Raw genomic sequence first — 20,569 nt, forward strand, 5'->3', positions numbered from 1 at the left:
CTTTCTTCATTTCTAATAATTCAATTTTAGTTATGGGCGCGTACACAAACACGCGTTTAAAAATATTGTCCTCACCTCTGATTGGGTGTACTTCGCGTAAGGGATTCTGTCTGTCTATGTGATACGTTTTTCTTTCCAACTTGGGGGGAACTGAAACATGTTCTGGGCATACGAAGACAATGTACTGGTGTCGATATTCTAGAATTTCCTTAATTAAATCAGTACCTGAACCTCTCCATTTATTCGTGAGTAATTCTATCAGTATATCAGGTAGGGGACCAGGATCGGAGTGTTGGCTTCTATATAATATAACGAGGTGTTGTATCATGTATATACCAGCTAAACGCTGTTCGTCTGGGGTAAGATTCAAAAACGTGTGTGCCAACGCATCATCACTGTATTTTTCAGAACTGTCAGCCCATTGTACTGCTGACCTGGCTAATTCTTGTTCATCCATAGAATCGAGCATATGATACCCCCTTCGGTCTCGGAGTAATTTATCAGCAGCCTGGAATAAGTGTTCAGGGGACTTCGTGTTTAACATAGGGACTTGAAAATGTCTGTTACATTCTGGACGTATCGGACGTATCGGGTCATTAAAATATCTGGTATTGTTACAAGGTCTTCCCCTACCTACATAGGCTATCGTTTCTAATTGTCCTGTGGGCATTTCTGATTCTTCCTCCTCCTCTCCCTCTGATTCAGTTTTGTCTGCCTCCAATCTGACTTTATGTATTCGTTCTACTTCTTTGCGGATCTTTCGGCACATAGCTACTATACATGTCTGTTTATCATGTTTTCCCTCTGATATATTCTGACCCCATCGGGTAAGTACTTGCATTTCATCCTGGTCTACCTCGGACCTATCTCTGTCTCTGATCAAGCAGTTTATGAAGAAACGTAACAGTTGTCTCTGTATATCCGCTTTCTGGTATTCCATGGCTTCGTCAATACTTTCAGGGCCTTGCCCTGTTTGGACAAAGCGATATATATTGTCTAAATGTTTAATCATTCCTGGTAGCGTCGTTAAATATATTGAAGCTCGTCGTATACGTAGTGATGATAGCAGCATTCTGTCATTTTTACCGGGCACTGGATCATATCTACAATCTACAAGATGTTCTTTAAACATGTCGGACGTTGCTATTTGGGGTGTACGTTGGTTTGCTAAATCTCTAAGAGACGATTTGCTTCGTGATGGTGGCGTGGCAAAAATTGCCGTCGCACCTTCTGAGGTGCTAGGCACGAAAGGATTCGTGGGATGTAAGGTAGAGACTGTGGATGCAGGAAAAGCGGCGGAAACAGATGGACCCGTGGGATTGTGCGGAGGAGTTTGTGGTTGCGGAGTTGGGGGCGTTTGTTCTCGGCGTTGAGCACCATCGACAGGTGGCGTGTGTGGTGGAACATTAACATATTCCGGAGCTACATCGTCTAAATAGGAGGAAAGGAAAATATCTTTTGCGGTCTTGGGATGTGCTTTAATCGGGAGTAATGGGGGTGGCAAATCTTTCGGTATTTCCGGGGTGGCCTTAGGTAAACCTTCGGCTAAAAGAGGATACATACCATTCATAAGAGCATTTCGTTGTCTGTCTACTTGTTCTGTTTTTACTCGGATACCTTCCTCAACTAATACGTTTTCTCGGGCTCTATTTGAGTTCTCCCTACTTTTCTCTTCCAGTCTGAGCGCTTTCTCTGTGCGCCTATGCGATTCTTTACGCCATAACTCAATGGCATCTTTCTGTGACTGTCTGGCTTTCTTTTTCCATAATTCTTCTTCTAATCTCATGATGCAATCTGCATCCCATGTCCCAGCTGCGGGCCACCTCTGACTTTCTGCTAGATCCTTAGTGTAGTCCACCCATAAGTCAAGATATAATACGGCATCTAGACCATGTTTATGATACATAAAGTACCCTGGAGTGTCCCTAGGTGGAATGGGAACAGCTTCTTCGAGCACTCCTTTTCTAGTTTTGATCTGTCTTAATTTTGAAAAGAACGGCATTTTTAAACCTTGCTACTTGATTCTTACTTGAACTGGACTTGAACACGATTAATACAATAAACACAATAATGAACACTCATTCATACCACAATTTTTGAACACAGTAAAACATTTAACATTTAACGAACAATGATAATTAGAAGAAAGCTAGTTACTGGCATAATACTAATACTAGATAATACTGAATTATATACATGAACATACTGGATATACTGCTAAACAGTACAGATACACTGCTAAAACAGTGCAGACCGGATCTGTGTACCCAAACCCGTCAGGACCGGCACAAATTAATGTGCACGTCTAACTGCCTCCCCAGCAACGGTACTCACCGGGTAGCACGGAACGGAAGGCCTCGGAACTGAACTGAACTGGACCGGACTGGACTCTACTCGACTCGGAACTTCGGAACCTGGTGGGCCTCTGTATACCTCGGATCTTGCTCTCTCAGCTAGGCTCTGGTCGGGATACTTCGCACTTCTCACCGCCTCGTCTGGGTGTTGATCGCAGCCTCAGTCATCCTCGCTTGGCCGGAGGGAGATACAGGAAATCCTGCGGGTACGCGTTTTTGTCCGTCCAGATGTGGCAGGAGACCGGGCCTGCAACGCACCTCCGGCGCGTGAGATGAGAAAGTGTCCCTGTTCGGGCGCCAATTTATGTGGTAAATATTTAAATTACCTGTACTATTTTTTATGCGGTAAAGTCTAGTAAGAATAACTCAGTCAAAATAAGAGGCAGAATCCGTGGTATTAGAGGTTCTGAAAAGGGCTTTATTCCTTACAAAGGAATTATAGTTCGAACTAGGCAATCTTATTCCATCACCACGAAGGTTCAGGAAGGGATAGACAATACATTATTGACAAGTAACAATATATATATGAAAAGCATTGCATTAAGACAGATGCAGGAGGCGTAACAGCTGATAATACAGATAAGAATACACATACGTAATGAAAATAGGCGTAAATACAGGCGTATACTAGAAACGTCATTTAAAATGATGTCACAAGTGGGTGGATCCATAAGAGAATCCTGCAGTGTCAGCAGAAATATTTGGCAGAGATGCGCGCGCAGCCGCATGACGTGTGATTGACGTGTGATTGACGTGCAACTAGAGGGTGAAGGGGAATTGACATTTAGCTCTACATATGGAGACAGAAGTCTGGGGGGTCAGGTCAACCTAATCCCAAATCGTATCTAATATCTTTGTTTAATGAACTGTTTTATCCAAAAGGAAAGGTCTCTCGGACGGAATCTATTCTATACTGACTGTTAGTGCATGTACAAGCGTCTATGTGTCTACATGAGATGCGAGGGGGCAGGAATCTTCCATGGTAACAGGGGCTATGAATTATTTGCATAAAGACAGCGAGGCCGAGCCCTTTGCTCGGTAGCTGGAAGGATGTTTACCTAAACTATTAGACAGGAATGCATTGGATGAGGAGCGGAGCAGATAACTTGAAGGCTGAATACAGTTTTTGGAAGGCAACAAGCCGCGTCAGGCACCGTTAGCCGCGCAGGGAGTAGGACAAAGTTCATGGACACGGATGCAGGTCCAGGCTGGAGCATTTCAGAGGCAGAAGCAGAAAAAGGCTTGATGACAGAATTCAGGGCCTACTCGCCTGAACTGTAAAACGTGAAAAGTGAACCATATAAAGTCGGTGGCCAATCATACTCAGGAATGGACTATTTGACCCATTCATGGCGGATCTGAAAGAGGACATGTTGGCGTTGGATGCACATGTATTTGCGTCTTCATAGCTGGAACTGGAGGGAACATACATGTACTTGTAGCATGTACATGGAGTCGTTGGGGTCTAAGATAGGGGACATAACTGATCATAAAATTCATATTTCCTCATGTTGCTAAATGTTATCTTGGGGGCTGTCTTAAAATCAGCCACAGATGTGATTGGAGTCTATTATCTCAACTATATCTTCTTGGGTCTGTATTTTTAAGGTGGTTTTATATGCTAAAATGGACTCCCAGCTTTAATCAGGACAAACCTGAACCCCTTTAAATGTGGCTTTTATAGAGTCCACAGACCAGTATTTGCTTCAGTATTCCTATCGTTTTTTATGCGTATGCAGTCAATGGGACACTCTCGCACACATACAAAGCAACTCTTTTGGTTTGTTGATCAAACTGCTTGAGTGAGTTCCAGTATTAAACTTCTGTGGAAAGAGGAATAACGTTTTCTTCTTAGTCAAGGCTATACCACAATAGGAGGCAATGGAAGGTAACTTAAATCTGGGTTTTAAAAGTGGCCCTCCTACATTAGATGCCATAACCAGAACTGAGAACCTGTAATAGAGAGAGTGATAGACCAAGTACAGATTTATTCAGTGTGACTGTTAATCAACAAAAATAAGATGCAAAGCCTCAATCAAACAAGGTGACTTGCTTTCATCATAGGGTTTTTCCTTCTGCTGGATGCAAGCCCCGCAAGGCCATTTTTTCAGGCTATTTAGTACTCTTCGTAGATTAACTATTATTATAGTGCTAGCATCCTTTTCCTTTTCAAGTGTTACCCTTGAAGTGCCAGGAATGATAAAAACTCTATTGTTGTGAGTTTTATGATTTTTATTGATAACCCCAATTTAGATTAAAAACTGAATAGGAAATGTATGACTGTATAGATTATCTCAAAAGCTTTCTTATTCAAGCATTGGTTACAATCTGCATCACAAAGATGCTCCACAGCTATCCCGCGCCCATGCCTCTCCTTTGTTAGCAATCCCCTCTTCAGCCTTGCACCCATTTTACCCTCCTTTATACATCCTCTAGATTTCAGTTGTGTTACCTATCATTTACTCCCCCCATCGCCCTGTTTTGGCCCTTCTGCAGAACCAAAAACCTGCAACTGCCTTAGCTATAGAGGTAGTACTTCAGTTTTAGTCATCTGAAGTGATGATTGAAAATCTGCCACCATGAGCGTTTCCTCAATGTGCAGACATGTAAGCTCCTTAATCTCCCCTCTAGCATCATAATATAATAAAAATATTGATGTTAAAGACTTGTTTTTATGTTTCACTTGCTACCATGGGTTTGCCATTTAACAACACTGTACGTGTACTACACTGTACATAATTGATTTTGTTACTGTTCAGTTTTATGGTATTATTTATTGAGTGAAAAATTGAAGGATTAAATCCTTAAATTAATTTCAGCCACTGGTAATTACTCTAGCCTGACTTTCCGTCCATAGTGTTTCAGCTTGTTCATGTTAATGCAAACACGAACAAATCCTATCCAGATCAGTTGTGGCCTTATATCATACAAGGGACAGACTAAATTGCAAGGCCATGTTCTATCTGGCAACAAAGTCAACCTCAGAGAGGATTTTGCCTTGTTGGGCCATATAACCTTGAAAGGATGAAGCACTGAATTTTCCCTGTCTGAATTTCGAACTTTTGTCCTGCAGGTCTTAGACTAATATCAATCAGTCAATGCTATAGCGATCTTACAGGCTGAGTAGAAGAACACTTGCAGATGACTATGGTTTTTTGAATTACACCTTGACAATTTGACAATTCACCAAAGTTATTGTTTTTCATGACTTTGATCTTTATTAATACACAGTAGTATGTAAAAGTTTTCTGGAATTCATGCAAAACTTTATTTTCTATGCAGTGTGGAGCGTTATGATCCGAGCAAGGATTCCTGGGAGATGGTTGCTTCAATGGCTGATAAAAGAATCAACTTTGGTGTCGGTGTTATGCTGGGCTTCATTTTCGTTGTGGGTGGACACAATGGTGTCTCTCACTTGTCAAGCATTGAAAGATTTGACCCTCATCAAAATCAGTGGACTGTTTGTAGACCTATGAAGGAACCCAGAACAGGTAACTATGCTTTGAACTTTTTGTTTATGAACAGTGGTAAGATCTTGATGTTGGGCTGCTTGCTATAAGGAGTTGCATTTTTTCTTTTAGGTTTGGAGGAGGAAGGTAGATGATCAACATATATGTGTATAACTCTCAAGTAGTTCTACTATTTATTGAATAGTTTCAGACTTTGTACAGTGTGAACTACAAAAGGCGAATTGATAAAAGGTGAATAGTCAAATTGCAGCTGCATGCCCCAAATATATATATGTTCCTTGGGGGAGTCGCAGAGAGCCTGGCCGCAAGATGGCCATCACTCTGTGAAGCTCTGCGAGCCAAAACATTTATCCGACAAAAATTGGCTGAGCCTGGTGGCCTTGGCTGCGGCTGGCCATGGCGTGGAGCCCACTTAAGCCTGTTGAACGCGGGGACCCCGGAATAAGGAGCACGACATCCACGGAAATGACAGATGGCTGTGATAAAGCAACACTGCAGCCTGTGCTGTTGGACCTTTGGTGCGAAGGTCCCTGTGTGAAGTGTAGAGGAGGTGGGGGAGCCGTGGCACAGGCGACAAAGCTGCTGTGGCACCTGGGAGTAGCAGTGGACTAAGCAGTGGACTAGAGGTTGGCAAGCCCCCCCCCCCCCCCCTCCCCCCCCCCCTTTGAGGTACTATCACCAGAGTGGTTGTGGCGTGGACACTGAGCACAAGCCCTCCCGTCAGCTGTGAGGGTGCTGGCAGCTGGGAACGGCCAGAGACAGCCAATCAGGCGGGCAGAGGGGAACGCAGGCCAGCCAGTAAGACAGAGGAGAGGCAGTGTGGTCTCCCCTCACGCGACACGGAAGGAGAGCACGCGTCCGACAGATGGCCTTGCATGGAGGCTGCGGTCCAGGCCCGCAGCGGTATAGACTAACGTCATCTCTAGGTCCCGGAGTCGGAGGGACTTGTGAGGTGATCGCCTTAACCTGGAGGGCGAAGACAAAGAATTACTGACGTTTGGCAGAGAGGCGAGTGGGGACATTGTGGCGCCTCCCATGTGGTGAGTGAGGAACGCTGTGCCCCACTAGAAGTCAAAATTGCACAGGGCGCGGATGTTGGATAGAAGTAGGGGTACCCACGAGATAGTGAAGTGACCACCATCGGTTTGCTGGCAGGGGAGATGTGCCCCTTCACATGCAGGGTTAGTTGGCAACAGCTGGGTCAGCAGACATCTGGTGCCCCTCGTGGCTGGGGGACGTAGGGAGCAGCTGGACTGCGTCAAAATGATCTCGTTACAATTATTAGTAGTAGTCAGGCTCCTGCTGCCGGCACGATGGGTAAGACTGATGCCAAGCAGACAAAGTTATCTTAAGAACAATGCAGGATGCCTTCGGGCAGTTAAGTCCACCAGGAGGAGCGTAGTCTTGACACTGAGGGAGATGGCCCGTGCTGGCAGGAACCTGATAGAAGAGCAATGTTCCTAGATCACAAACAGAGCCTCATGGTTTTTGATGGCAAAATAGTCAGTGACCAACAAATTTGATTGCCTAAAAGAGAATGTCACAAGCCATGATGAACTTATAGAGCATCGCACATCTGCGTTGGAGGACGAAGGCAACTCCACCAAAGAAAAACTGCTTCAAATGGAAAAGCTCAGAAAGGTCATCTGAAAAAAAATGAAGCTTTGGAGGCCCGGTCATTAATGTTTGATGCACTTGAGATTACTGGATTGCATGTGGAACGGTCCCCTCTGACTGCATTACTGGAATCGTTAAGGATGTCCCTGGAATGAGGAAGTTGGTTGCCCTGCTGTTGCTATTAAGTAAGAAAAGAGTAGCGATGCGCTGGGGCCATAGACCATTGTAAACAACAACTGGCCTGACCCAGAATACACCAAATCCTAAAACTGGGACACTAAAGGGGTTTACAATCCTTTTTTAATCCCCTAGAGTGTGTACACTACCACTACTCTAAGTGCCCTGGCGTAGCAAATTTAAGGAAATCGTCAAACCATCATACCTAATCCCACCCAAGAATATCTCATGTGAAATTGATAATTGGAACCCCAACAGCCCTGAAGAAGTTGCATAAGGGTTGAGCAACGAAACATGTTGGCGTTAAAGAATTGACTATGGTTTGAATTAAACCATTTTTAATTGGGGAAGCTTACAGCACTGAATAAAGCTAAGTTGAAGCCAGTAAGCTTTACCGGTTTTTATTGGTGAGGATTATTTCTTTATATTCTCACAGGGGTCCAATGGGCACGTAGAAGAACATTAGGCACTGATAGTTAATCTACATTTGAACTTTACTAACTTTCTTCTCTATCTTCACTGGGTATGAGATTCTTCAGAAAAGAATACACTCACATTTCTGTCCTCTATATGTAGAGAGAGTGGCCAATGATGATAAGTGGGTATACTGGCGAGCATCAGCCAGAAACCCTTCTTGGTGTTACTACCGTGAGGTGCTTTCTCTCCTATTCCACACCTTTTTTTTTTTTTATATTCTTGGGTGGGATTAGGTATGATGGTCTGACGATTCCCTTAAATTTGATACGCCCGGGCACTTAGAGTAGTGGTAGTGTACACACTCTAGGGGATTAAACAAGGATTGTAAACCCCTTTAGTGTCCCAGTTTTAGGATTTGGTGTATTCTGGGTCAGGCCAGTTGTTGTTTATAATGTGTTGAGTGGGGGGCGGCCTGGCCTGGCCCGGCCCTGTTTTCCCCCTATTGCTCCTATTGTGTGATTGCCGTAGACCATTGCCCTGGGTACATTGCTGGCTCAGAGACACGGCCTACTGTGAGGACCGAATGACTGCATTCTGGGAACTGATGTGTGGGAGAATGAATGTGTGTGTGGTTCGGTGGGGGGTGTGTGACTGCCCAAAGATGTGTGTGAATAGTTGATTCAGTAGGTATCTGAAGTTAAAACTAGATGTTATAACAGTTGTTTGGGTGAGTGAATATCTTTATGGGTGTGGCGATGAGCCAATATATGTCTCAATGGTACACGTCCAACTAACTAGAAAAATAAAAGCCAGTGTATGTGTCAGTTGTTGTATATAAATAAGTATACATAAGACTCAGTGATTGTATGAGTGACTGTATGGATAACTGTATACTTGTAATAGTGTTTTTATAACACACTAAGTATGAGTTATTATCTATATGAATGGATGAAGTGGTGTTTTTATAAGTGTATAGCTAAGTAAAAGTAAGTATGATCCATTGTTTGCATAAGTGAGTAGGATGACTTCATAAGTGATTAGGATGTGTGCTGGTGTGTAATGTCGATGTAGGTGTATAAGTATATTTGATAGTGTTCTATTCATCATTGACAGCATGTATGAGTGAATCTATAGGTAAGTGATTACATGTGTGTATAGATCTAGGAATCACTGAGTGGGTGTTTAGAAACTTGTATTGGTGTGTCAATGGTTTTAAATCTAGCACTGTATTTTACAGTGAGTGATGAAAGGTTATACTAGTGTATGATGAGGTGACTCTGATTGTCACGTGGATGATGTCATCAGTGATGTCGTCAGTGATGTCATTTGAGATGTCATCAGTGATGTCACTGACCCTGTCATGAAAGATGTAATATGTGAAATTATCAGCAGTGGATTGCGGGCGCGCGAGATGTAGTTAGTACAACTAACTATATCGGAGGAATTTCAATGGTTTTGTTCGAGTGAAATGTCCAGCTAGCTATAACACCCCTAAAACCTATTGTTTTTTCAGTGAATTTCTAAGGTTTTTTAAATGCTAATTCCTAACTATATCAGGCCTGAAACCTATTGGTTTTTCAGTGAATTTTAAAGGTTTTGTACATGACCATTTTTAATGTATTAATTGTTATACTGATTATTTTGGTACTGATTTACTACATTTTGTAAACTGCTTATTTTTAGATATTTTATTTTTTTAATTACATTATACATTACAATACAAAATACACTTTCTCAGAATGAATTACTTTAGTTTAAATACTTTGCAAATAGGCAATAGACTTTTAAGTGCAGTAGTTACAGTTGTTGCAATGGGCAACACAATTTCAAACGCAATGCAACATTGAGCTCAATGTGAATTTCTAGTCAAATGCAATTAGTTACTTTATGGATTACTTTTCTAACCAGAGGACTGGATCCTAGATTCAGTCCTTGGACATCTCCTGTAAACAGTTGAGTAAAAGCCTTTTGGTTACAGTAGTGATTTTTAAGGAATATAATTGTATTTTAAAAGTTGACACTTAGAAATTTTTTCACATAGAATCACCAATGTTATCCTATAGCAGAAAATTCACTTAGCAGGTAAGTAGTGTTATCATTACTTTTTCTTACTCAGTAATGGATCCTGGATCCAGCACTGGCCAATCTCCTGTAAACAGTTGAAAGAATGTGTTTAAGTCATACAGACGTTTTTTTAGGAATATTTTTAGTTTGTGAAAATAGACACTTAGAAACTTTTCTGGTGAAAACCACACAATGGATTCCTACGGAAAGAAATACAAGTTACTGGTAAGTACGCTTAGAATTACTTTTCCGGGTCATTGCTGGGCTAACAGATGCAGCCCTGGGTTCTCTCCTGATAACAGGTGAGTAAATTGGAATTCGTAGTTTGGCTGATTTTAGAGGAATATTTGTACGTTTCAAAAATGGACACTTCGAAACTTTTCTGGTGAAAACCACACAATGGATTCCTATGGAAGGAAATACAAGTTACTAGTAAGTACGCTTAGAATTACTTTTCAGGGTCAGTGCTGGGCTAAAAGATGCAGCCCTGGGTTCTCTCCTGAGAACAGGTGAGTAAATCGGAATTCGTAGTTCGGCTGATTTTAGAGGAATATTTGTACAATGGTGAAGGAAGGGGGCGGGGCCTGAGGTGACGTGTGCAAACACGCCCTGTGGCGCGTTTTAATTTGGGGAATTAATTCCTCTTCAATCCAGAGTTCCACTGGGGGCCAACTAGCACACCAGGTACCTCCAGTATGGGCCAGGGAGCTGCGTTGCAGAGAGGTGTTCAGAGACCACGCCCCTTTTTACAACACTCTGCAACGCAGCTCCGTGGCGCTTACTGGAGGTACCTGGTGGGCTAGTTAGCCCCTAGGGGACCTCTGGATTGAAGAGGGATGAATTCCCCAACTTAAAACGCGCCACTGGGCGTGTTTGCACAGTATCACCTCAGGCCCCGCCCCCTACCTTCACCACTGTGCAAACGCACCCCGTGGCGCTTTTTAAGTTGGGGGATTAAGTCCCCTTGAATCCTGAGGTCCCCTGGCGGCCAACTAGGCCACCAGGTACCTCCAGTAAGCGCCACGGAGCTGCGTTGCAGAGAGGTGTAAAAAGGGGCGTTGCCTCATTACACCTATCTGCAACGCAGCCCCCTGGCGCATACTGGAGGTTCCTGGTGGGCTAGTTGGCCCCCAGGGACCCCCAGTATTTAAGGGAAATTAGTTCCCCCTCTGCAAACACGCCGGGGGCGTGTTTGCAGAGACGTATAAGGAGGGGGCGTGGCCTCCGGCCCGATCCCTCCTTTTTTTTTTTCTTATTCTTTTTTTTTTTAGAAGGGGGGCTGTATAGCCCCCCCTTCTTTTTCCATTTTTTTGGCGTGGCCCCCCTCCCGAGGCAATAATTTGCCCCGGGGACCCCATCCCCCGGGGCATGGCCCTTTTTTAAAAACATTTTATGGAGGGGGGGCTGCGTAGCCCCCCTCTTCTGGCCACTTTAAGGCCCCTGGGACCCCATCCCCCGGGGCCGGCCATTGTTTTTTAGTTTTTTTTAAATTTTTAATCTGGCAGGGGGGTGCGTGGCCCCCCTCCTAGGCCACTTATGGCCCTGGAGACCCCATCCCCCGGGGCCTGGCCTCTGTTGGGGGCCGTGGGGTTGTTACCAATCCCCCCACGGTCCTAGCCGGCTCCCTGCGTCCTGCGGGAGCCAGCATTGCTTTTCCACATGGGGAGCAGCTAACCTGCTGCTCCCCATGTGGAAAAGCAATCAGCATTACTTCATTGAAGCGAGAGCAGGTTTCCCTGCTCTCGCTTCAATGAAGCAAAGCAGTTTGCAATGACAGGGCGGGAGCTGCGAGGCCCCCGCCCTGTCATTGCAAACTACAGTGTCCCGGGGGTGGGAACCCCGGGACACTGCAGGAGCCGGCCCTGGGGGGGTGGCGGTCCCCAGAGCCTATTCAAGGCTCCAGGAGGGGGGCCGCGTGGCCCCCCTCCCACATTGACAAGTTGCCCCGGGTGGTGGCGGTCCCCGGGGCTGGGGGGGCTGCGAGCCCCCTCACCCATTTTCAGGAAGCCCCGGGGGGTGGCGGTCCCCGGGACTGCGGGGGGGGCCACGAGCCCTCACGCATATAATATCTTGGAGCCCCAGGGGGTGGCGGTCCCCAGGGCAGTGTGGGGGGGATTGGGACCCCCACACTTTTTTTAAGTCTGCGCCCGGGGGCCAATTACCAAGGAAGCGCGGGAGCCCCGCGCTTCTTTTTTTTAACATTTTCGGCCGAAATTCTCGCTGGGTGCGTGAATCTCGCCTATTATTTTTTTTTTCAAAGCTTTTTTTGGCCCTGGGGTCCTTGTGGGACCCCCTGAGCAGGCCTAGGGGGTCAGCCCCCTTTTTGCGTTTTTCGCGCTTGTTTTAGAGGGTGCGCGGATCCTCCGAGGCCATAGATGGATCTATGATTTTACGTTTGATTTTCTCAGGAACTACTGAACGGATTTACACCATTTAAGCAAAAGGCACGAGTCTGAACTGTGGACTGCCTCTTTGCCAAATTTGGTGTAATTCTGTTCAGCAGTTCGGGCTGTAGCTGCCTCAACAGGTCCTATGGGAAAATGCATGGGGAAAACGCGTTTTGGGACCCCCCTTTTTTCTCGGCCCCCGCTTCACAAATCACCGTGAAATTTTCAGGATAGGAGCGGACCGGAGCTGGCCAACAGTTTGGAAAATTTCGCGAAGATTCATCAATCAGCGCCAACGTTATTCCAAATAGAATGTTGCGGATTTCCTATGGAAAATAGGTCCTAACTATATCTACCTACTGGCGACCGCCAGTAGGTAATATAATATATTCCTTGATCCTCCATTTGCCTACTTACAAATGATGTCTTGGAATATATTAATTATCTCATTAATTTTAGAAGCCCTATTGTGCTTCTTGTTTGTGAAGACGAGCTGATTTGTGAACCCAGCCCATCATACCTGCTCTCCTGTGCACTTTTGGTTTTGACAACCGGAGAGGTGAAATCAATTGCAAAACTTGCATTTCCTGTAGAGAACGCTATTGACAGACTAATGGAGCCCTCCTCGTTCCTTCCTCAGGAATCACCCGTTAATGTAATGCTGGAAACAGGAAAAAGCAGGGCTGAAAGGTAGAAACCTCTTGGTGTGCTTGGCAGCTCATCTGATCTAGCCATTGTATAGTGTGCACTGAGAGGGCTCTCTCCACCTTTCAATCTGTGTTGTGTTGTTATATTCCATTCCTTTGTTTTCTGCCCCCTCCTGAAGTTGTGATGACTTGTGATCCTATCTACCCACTGATTGATGGAGACGGAATGACTGAGAGATGATGGTTATGGAGATGCAAGAGGATGGTCGAGAGTTGTAGTGGCCAGTAGCAGAAGGGAAACGGAGCTGTTGTCAGACAGTTTGAGGCGCAGAATGATGGTTAGATACGAGGTAGGAGTGAACTGAGAGACCGTGAAGCTTTACAGCCAGTGTGAGGCAGTGGCGCAGAAAGAGAAGGTTCATAGTGGGAGAAAGTCATTGAGGGAGAGGTTGTAGATGGTCCAGAGTGAAAATGTGGGGCAGAGGTGGCGAGAATGAGGTTCAGTGGGAGGGGAAAAGATAGTCTGAGAGATAATGCGAGGAGGATGTAAAGTTGAACAGGTAGGATTATCAAGAGGGAGGGTAGTGATGAGGAGTTAGTAGGGTGGCTAGTATGTGTTAGGAGTGAAGAGAGCAAAAGAGAATAGGCGAAACTGGAGAGGTAGACGAGAGAGAGAGAGTGAGTGAGACAGACAGACAGGCTGTGGTGAGGTATAGAAGAGGCTGCTATAGAGACAAAGAAAGGGAGTCTCTTAGAAAGAGGGAGGAGGAGTACTTCGGAGAAATGGAGAGGTGACTGCAATAGAAACAAGCAAATAGGGGTTGATAGAATGAACATTTACAGGAGGTAATAGCAAGGAGGGTAGTGAAGGGAAAAGAGTAGACCAGACGGATCACTAGTAGGAGAGAGTGTTTGACATTAGGATGAGAGGGAAGGCAAACATTGCCGTGAAGGAGGAAGGTAGCAGTGTAGAAGGAGTAGGAAAGCCATGGTAAAGGAGGAAGAGGCAAGGAGAGCAACAGCGATGAGGGAGAAGGTAACAGAGAGCAGGCCCAGATAGCGTGCAGGAAACTAACAGTGGTGAGGAAAGAGGTGGAGAGTATGAGGTGGATTGTGGTGTCAAGGGGGAGCAATGCTGAAGAAGAGAGGACAGCAGTGTTGAAGAGGGCAACAAGTATGGCAGTAGTGTGAGGGTGAAGAGATGAATGAAGGTGGTAGTGGAGAGAGAGAATTAAGGCAAATGAGAAGGTAATTGAGATATGGTGCTCCATTTTGTTCTTTAGCAAATATATCAGCAGTGTTTCAAAAACCATGGCTTGGTAATCGAAGTATAAGCAAGACCTGTTCTGGACTTCAGTGAGGCTTAAAAGCTGTCAGAAGTTTCGGAAAAGAACAAAAGTACTGAAGTTAGTAGGGGATGTTAAGCAGGTTGGCACACAGGAGAAGGGCAGTTAATCCCTGCATGAGCTTTGAAGCTCTTTGGTAAAAACAAAACTGGGCTTAAGTTATGCAATCTGATATTGTAAAACGAATTGGATTTGAAGAAACAGAAGGACAGCCACTCTAAAATGTAAGATTAAGGAGGGTAGGTTAGAGAGAAAACAGTGGTTGCACAAAACTGGAAAATATCCAAAATGTTCTGTGCCACTGTCTTGCAATTAGGGTCCGAGGTAGGTGTATCGGGATGGGGGGAGAACTAAAAGGACTGAAAATTAAGCAGACCTACTTGATTTGCGTATTCAACTACTTCCAGAGTTATACAGCTGGAGAATGTGAGAGTCAGAAATCACATAGACTCTCACTAAGTTCTAATTATTTAAATCTGGATTTCCCCAACCATTTATAGTTGTAGTATGTTTATACGTGAAATGTGTTACTTATGGCTTAAAATTAAACACATTATTACTACCCCATTTTCAAATTTATCTGGTCATCTTTGCTTTCACAATGCTAATTATGGTGATGGCTACTTTACAAATTGTACACCAGCACTTCTGGGGCCCCAGACAACCATTGACTACCGAATCCCTCCCTCTGAATTTCTGTAGAATTTGTTCAACAAGGCCTGTCCATAATTTCCTTGCTGATTTTGTTGTCCCATTTCAGCCGATTTAGGTTTTCTGTCCACACGCCAAGGCAGACAGGAGGAGCTGCTTCCAGTTTTAAGGGGGGTAAGAGTGAGATTAATGTGTTGTGACCGGTGGTCGCTGTCGAGGCGTTCACCTTGTGAGAAGGTTTGTATTGAAGTCACCGGATAATATATTTGCAGAGAGATATTTCAGTTTGAGATGTTAGTGTTGACACCAGGTTTTTCAGTGTCTCCTTTTACCTTGATTTGGGTTGATTAATGTAGATGTTGATGATCATAAGCGAGAGGGCTTTGCTGTGATGGAAGATATTTAGATGAATTGCTTGGGCCCAGGGGACTTTAGGTGCAATCTCTTTTATGGTTGAGTTTCTAAACTCGACAAAGCCTGTTAAGGGCACAGTTGATTGAGCCCAGGTCTCTTGTAGCATTAGGGGGTCCAGATCCTTCCAAAATGATAGGGGTTCATTATTGTCAAGTTTTTGTGAGAGCCCTTGTGTGTTCCAGGAACATAGGCTAAAGTTGGCCCAGCGCAGGCATTGCCCCTTTTGAATTGGGATGGTTTGTCATAGGGCGTTTCTGATTTGGAGAGCGGTTGGCAGCCATCCCTTAGTTGGTGTGATTCGACTTAGAATTGCTGGGGTCTTGTCCTCCTTGTTGATTTTCATTCCCAGTTGTACGTTTGCCTTGAAGTATAGTGCAAGTTAGCGCAACAGATATTTTTTAACATTGTGGTTCCTATGTGCTTTATAATATAGAAAAGTCAGATGATTGTGTTGGTGCAGAAATGCTGTTGGATATCCTTTAACCCTTGCTCTCTCTATTTATATGCTCCAACTATCAAAAACTGTTGAATTGGCCAGGGTTGTTTCCACCTATGTGGGAGAGAGGAAAGAAGCCTGGGTAGGTTCTGGTTCATGCTTTCTTCTTGGCTCTAGAAATACGATTGGCAGGTTGTCTACTGATCTTATGTGCTTATGGTTTGGAATTGATTGAAACAGAAGAATCATGTTACCCGTGTTAAAGATGTCGTGGGCCCCCCTTTTGATATTCCGGAGTGAAGACCAGACGGTTGGGCCGAAGAGGGACTGTAGGTGTGTTTACAGTACCCTGGGTTCTCAAAATTTTAGTCAGTGAGTCTTTCAATTGGCTGGAGTCCACATGTCTCCTGCTATCAAGAACTCTGTTGGTCCCCGAGTTTGAGTCAGTAGATGGTGCGATCGGATGGAGTCATCATGTTTATCACTATAACGTGCTCTCTTAGATGGTTCAGACTTGGATAGGTAGCTGTTTTGCAGTGGATCGCTTTTTCCTCAGACAGCCTTTTTGACTGGTTGCTTGTGTTTGGGCAACCAGAGTGAGCCTATGTGGAAGATTGGAATGGATCTTCCACAATCGTTGGACGGTGTTGACCCTGGGACTGTCTGTTGCCCGGTTTTAGGAGCTGGTTGTTACGGGCATCTACTGCTGCTACTGAGCAGATTTGGTCTGTTTGTTGGTTCTGCACTTCACAGTCTGCTAATGAAGATTTTATAGACGAGTCTGTGGCCGATACCGTAGAGTTCGAAGGGAGAGAAATTTTGTTTAATTTTGTCTTGGTGAAATTAAGATAAAGCAATCCCTGCTTTATGGTGATTAGAACTTTTTGGGTTTAGTTTCTTTGTTTCCTTAGTCGTTTGCTTTGTCTGGCCGGCTGTATGGCATTGGACGGTGAAGAGACCAATAGATTGGTGAGACAGCTGTGGAAATGTTACCTGACCGGTAGAGCAGGCAGCTCTGCCTAGTTGATGAACGGGACATGCTGTCGTGGCTGAACTTAGATTTGTGGGAGACCATTTTGAGAGGCCTTGCGTCTTGATCGACTACTTGGGAGGAGACTCTAGAGTGTACTCTTTTCTTGTGAATTTGGTCGAGGGGTGCTGCGACTTGATCTTGCAGCAGGGTTTCCATGGCTTGCAGAAGGGTGGCCAGCTTGCTTAGAATTGGGGAGCACAGGCAGGTGCCTCCTGTGAATATAGGAGGATCGGCTATTTCTGCTGTGTATTGCGCACGCTTGATCATGTTATTCAAGTTGTCCAATTTGCTGTCGACATCCGTGAGGAGTGTAGCTAGAGAGTAAAGAATGTCTACTTGGGCATCAATTTTGTCTTGAGTGGTGAGATAGAGCTGCGGCCATGGCATGAATTGTGCTTAGCATGGAGGTCCACACATTGTTTGCTTGTGTTGTTGTGGTCGATAGGTTTATTGTTGACAGGTGGTGGCCCTTAGCTGAAGAGCCTGGCTTGCAAGGGGGGGGGGGGGGGTTCTTGGGATGGGTTGGTCTAAGTTTTTGTCGCCTGTTTCAAATATTGCTTCCTCAAAGAGGCTTGACTCGAATAGAGGAGGCCCTATTAAGAATGAGGATTGATGTGGAGTTGAAGACCCAAGAGTGAGCTAGGACGCCATGCTCCTTCTGTTCCTGCTTTGAACTTGCCATTGGCAAGTCCGGATGGTCGAGCCGCTTTGATCTCAGCTGGCCATTTGCAAAGCCAAGTGAGGGGTTTCCATAGAGAGTCATTTCTGTGTCTTCTGTGTTTGTATCCCCCTGGGAGAGTTGAACTGTCTTGGCTGAGTTTGCTGGGTTTGCACTATGTTCTTGGGCTCCCAGGTCCAAACCTGAGTAGGGCGGGGCCGAATACGCAGAGAGAGTTGTTAAGCCTGTAGGACTGGGGAGGTACAGAGAAAAGGTTCTGTCGGAGTCAGCTGTGGGGGCGATGGGTGTTGCTCCAGCAGTAGCAGTTATTAGGTTCAATTCCACTGCTGAAGCCCGACTGCACCCTTTCTAATGTTGAGCTGGCTGCTGATTGCAGGGTGATTCCACCTGATTGCCTTGTTCACCTGTGTACGTCTGGGGCTGAGGTCGAGCATGATGGAGTGGCAGCAAGTATGTGCATAGGTTTCAAAAGGAAGGAGTGGAGGCCAGATGTGCTGGTCGATAGCAAGCTGCTGGGGGGGGGGGGGGGACTGGTGCACTTGTGGTGCTTGTTGAGCTTGTAAAGCTTGTAATGACAGGCCCTGGCAGCTAGCGCTACCTCCTGGGCTCTGGAATATGGGCTATGTTTCGGGGGGATTGAGGAGACCCCTTTATGGCTCTGTGAAGCACAGCCACAGCGGCTCCCCCCGTGGATGCTTTGCGCTTGGCACCTGGTGCCGGCCTCAAATCCTTGTAGGCAGTACCGGCCTCTCCCCTTTTTCCAGTACCTCCGGCCTCCTGTCTTCTGGTTCCCGTCTCCAGGCTACTGTGGCCTACAGTGGCGGCAAGGTGGTGGTGTGGCTCCCCCAGGGTCCTCCTGCGATGGCAATGGCAGTGCTGGTACTGTGCTGTTGGTAAGTGGGGCTCACTGGGCGCATCCGCAGGCCACACCCGGAACTAACCGGGCCCCCTCCACAGACCGCCTGGGGCGCTCTCTCCACGGCTGCAGGCCACCAATTTTGCATAGCCGAGCACCTGAGAAGAGCAGCAGGTGCTGCTGGAGCTGCAGGTGAAGGAACTATAGCTCGGGGCTTCAGGGGTCGGGAGCAGGGCCGGGAACCGAATCGAGAGCTGGGGCATCTCTGCCGCTCGTTTTGTCTGCTCCACTCAATAAGCCCTGTGGCTTGGCGTGGACTTCACAAGTATGCACCAGTACAACTCTCAGTGAAAGGCGTGTAACCTGTGGACTAGCTGCAGTATAACTTAGTAAGAAAATTGTTTTCTCTTTTTTTTTTCTTTCTTCCTGAGCAGCATAAAATGTTTTAAGAATTTGCAATCTCTGTCTTCCGCTCACTTTATCTCCCTTTACATGCCTAAACACCATCCACAATTCCTCTTCAAGTCCAGGTCAGCATTGTTCTTTCTGACTTGTTTCACCAGTTGATCTAACAGCTTCTCCTTTACTGATTTATCAGGTCGGACGACAGTGAGATTGATCACTGTGAGGAAAAAAAAATATGACCAAATTTCCCCAGTTTTGAAATCTCTTTACAAAGTACTCCACGTAGGCTGGTCCAATAACCTGTCAGCTTGTCTGAAAATCTTTGGGGGCATAAGAGAATTCTACAGTGAGGACTCTGTCACTGTGGAACCCCTCAAATTGTGAACAACGCAAGCTTAAAACCATCCTCCTCCGGATCTGCGCCCACAATTTGCAATGCCTCCCAACCCATTTAAGAATAGTGCTTGATATAATTTCCTTCCCCAAAAAACTTACAATACTTTACCTAAGAACTTTAAAGATGAGTTACTCCCTCTCAGGGAACTTATATGATTTTATATATGTTACAACTCCCTGAATCAGCAGACTTAGATGATGTAGTATGTCGCACAACCAGATGTTATATTGGTCATTCTCCACAAGGTTCGCTATCTCTACCTCTTGCCCACCTCAACCTCCCATCTGATCTCTCTTTTTGGTAAATTTGATAATATATTTGTTGTAAGCTTATCATGTATAAGCAGGTTTTTTGTTGTGTTTTTTTCTTTATTAGCTGCATTGGTGTATTAAAACAAATATGTACACATTGAGCAGTTAGGAAGAGAAACATTTGCCAGAAATTAATAAAGTGTCCGCAAGTCTAAATTCTGTAGTCGTTGCAGACATGTTTTAAATATTGTGGTAGTTGATACCTGGAAGTGTTGCGAAAAACAAGCAAATTGAGGAAAAACACACCTCTAACAACAACTTTCTCGTTGCAGTTTGACACTGTACATAATCAACAGATTGTGCCTTATAGTACTGCAGGGCTCTACCTGGAGCCCACGTGTGTACATGTATTGTTGTTTTTTTGTTGGTGTTTTTTTAGTAATAACTAACAGAAAAAAAAGTCATTCAAAGCATTTATACAGTGCATTCAGCGCATGTTTACATCATCATATTACATCGTACATTGGCGGTCGGCATTACATATCAAGTTCATCCTGGGTTGCATGCACATTGATTCTTGGACATTTTCTAAATATGTGACCGCATGGTGTATAAATACATGGCAATCATTTTCCAAAAGCATTAATACCATATACCATAAGTGATTGCTCTTGCCACAATATCAGATCTTGCACCCAGTCTTTAAATTTGGGGGCCCGTCCCCTACCCCATTTACAAGCAACTTTACGTTTTGCTATCTGAAATCCCAAAGCCAAATATTTCTTATGGACTGTCAAATCCATCCATGTAACCCAGTATGGCGGTAACCGGAGATATCTGAATTGGTGTATCCATCATCTGTGACATTGCTTCGAATACTTGTTGCCAGTATTCATGGATTGCTGGGCATCCCAATGCCAGGTGTAAAAATCCAGCCCCATCTCTCCCCCACCTCTTGCATTTGTCAT

General features: G+C 45.1%; 1 protein-coding gene across 2 annotated transcripts in view; it reads left to right on the top strand.

The window, feature by feature from the left end:
* Positions 1-20,569, top strand: part of KLHL28 (kelch like family member 28) — a 230,082-nt gene that overhangs the window by 149,528 nt on the left and 59,985 nt on the right. For both annotated transcript variants that reach the window (XM_085626939.1, XM_085626940.1), the window contains one exon: positions 5,637-5,845. In XM_085626939.1, the coding sequence (XP_085483065.1) occupies positions 5,637-5,845 (209 nt within the window). The remainder of the gene's footprint in view (positions 1-5,636; positions 5,846-20,569) is intronic.

Source organism: Triturus cristatus, chromosome 9, assembly GCF_964204655.1.
Source record: "Triturus cristatus chromosome 9, aTriCri1.1, whole genome shotgun sequence".
In the NCBI taxonomy this organism is placed as follows: domain Eukaryota; kingdom Metazoa; phylum Chordata; class Amphibia; order Caudata; family Salamandridae; genus Triturus; species Triturus cristatus.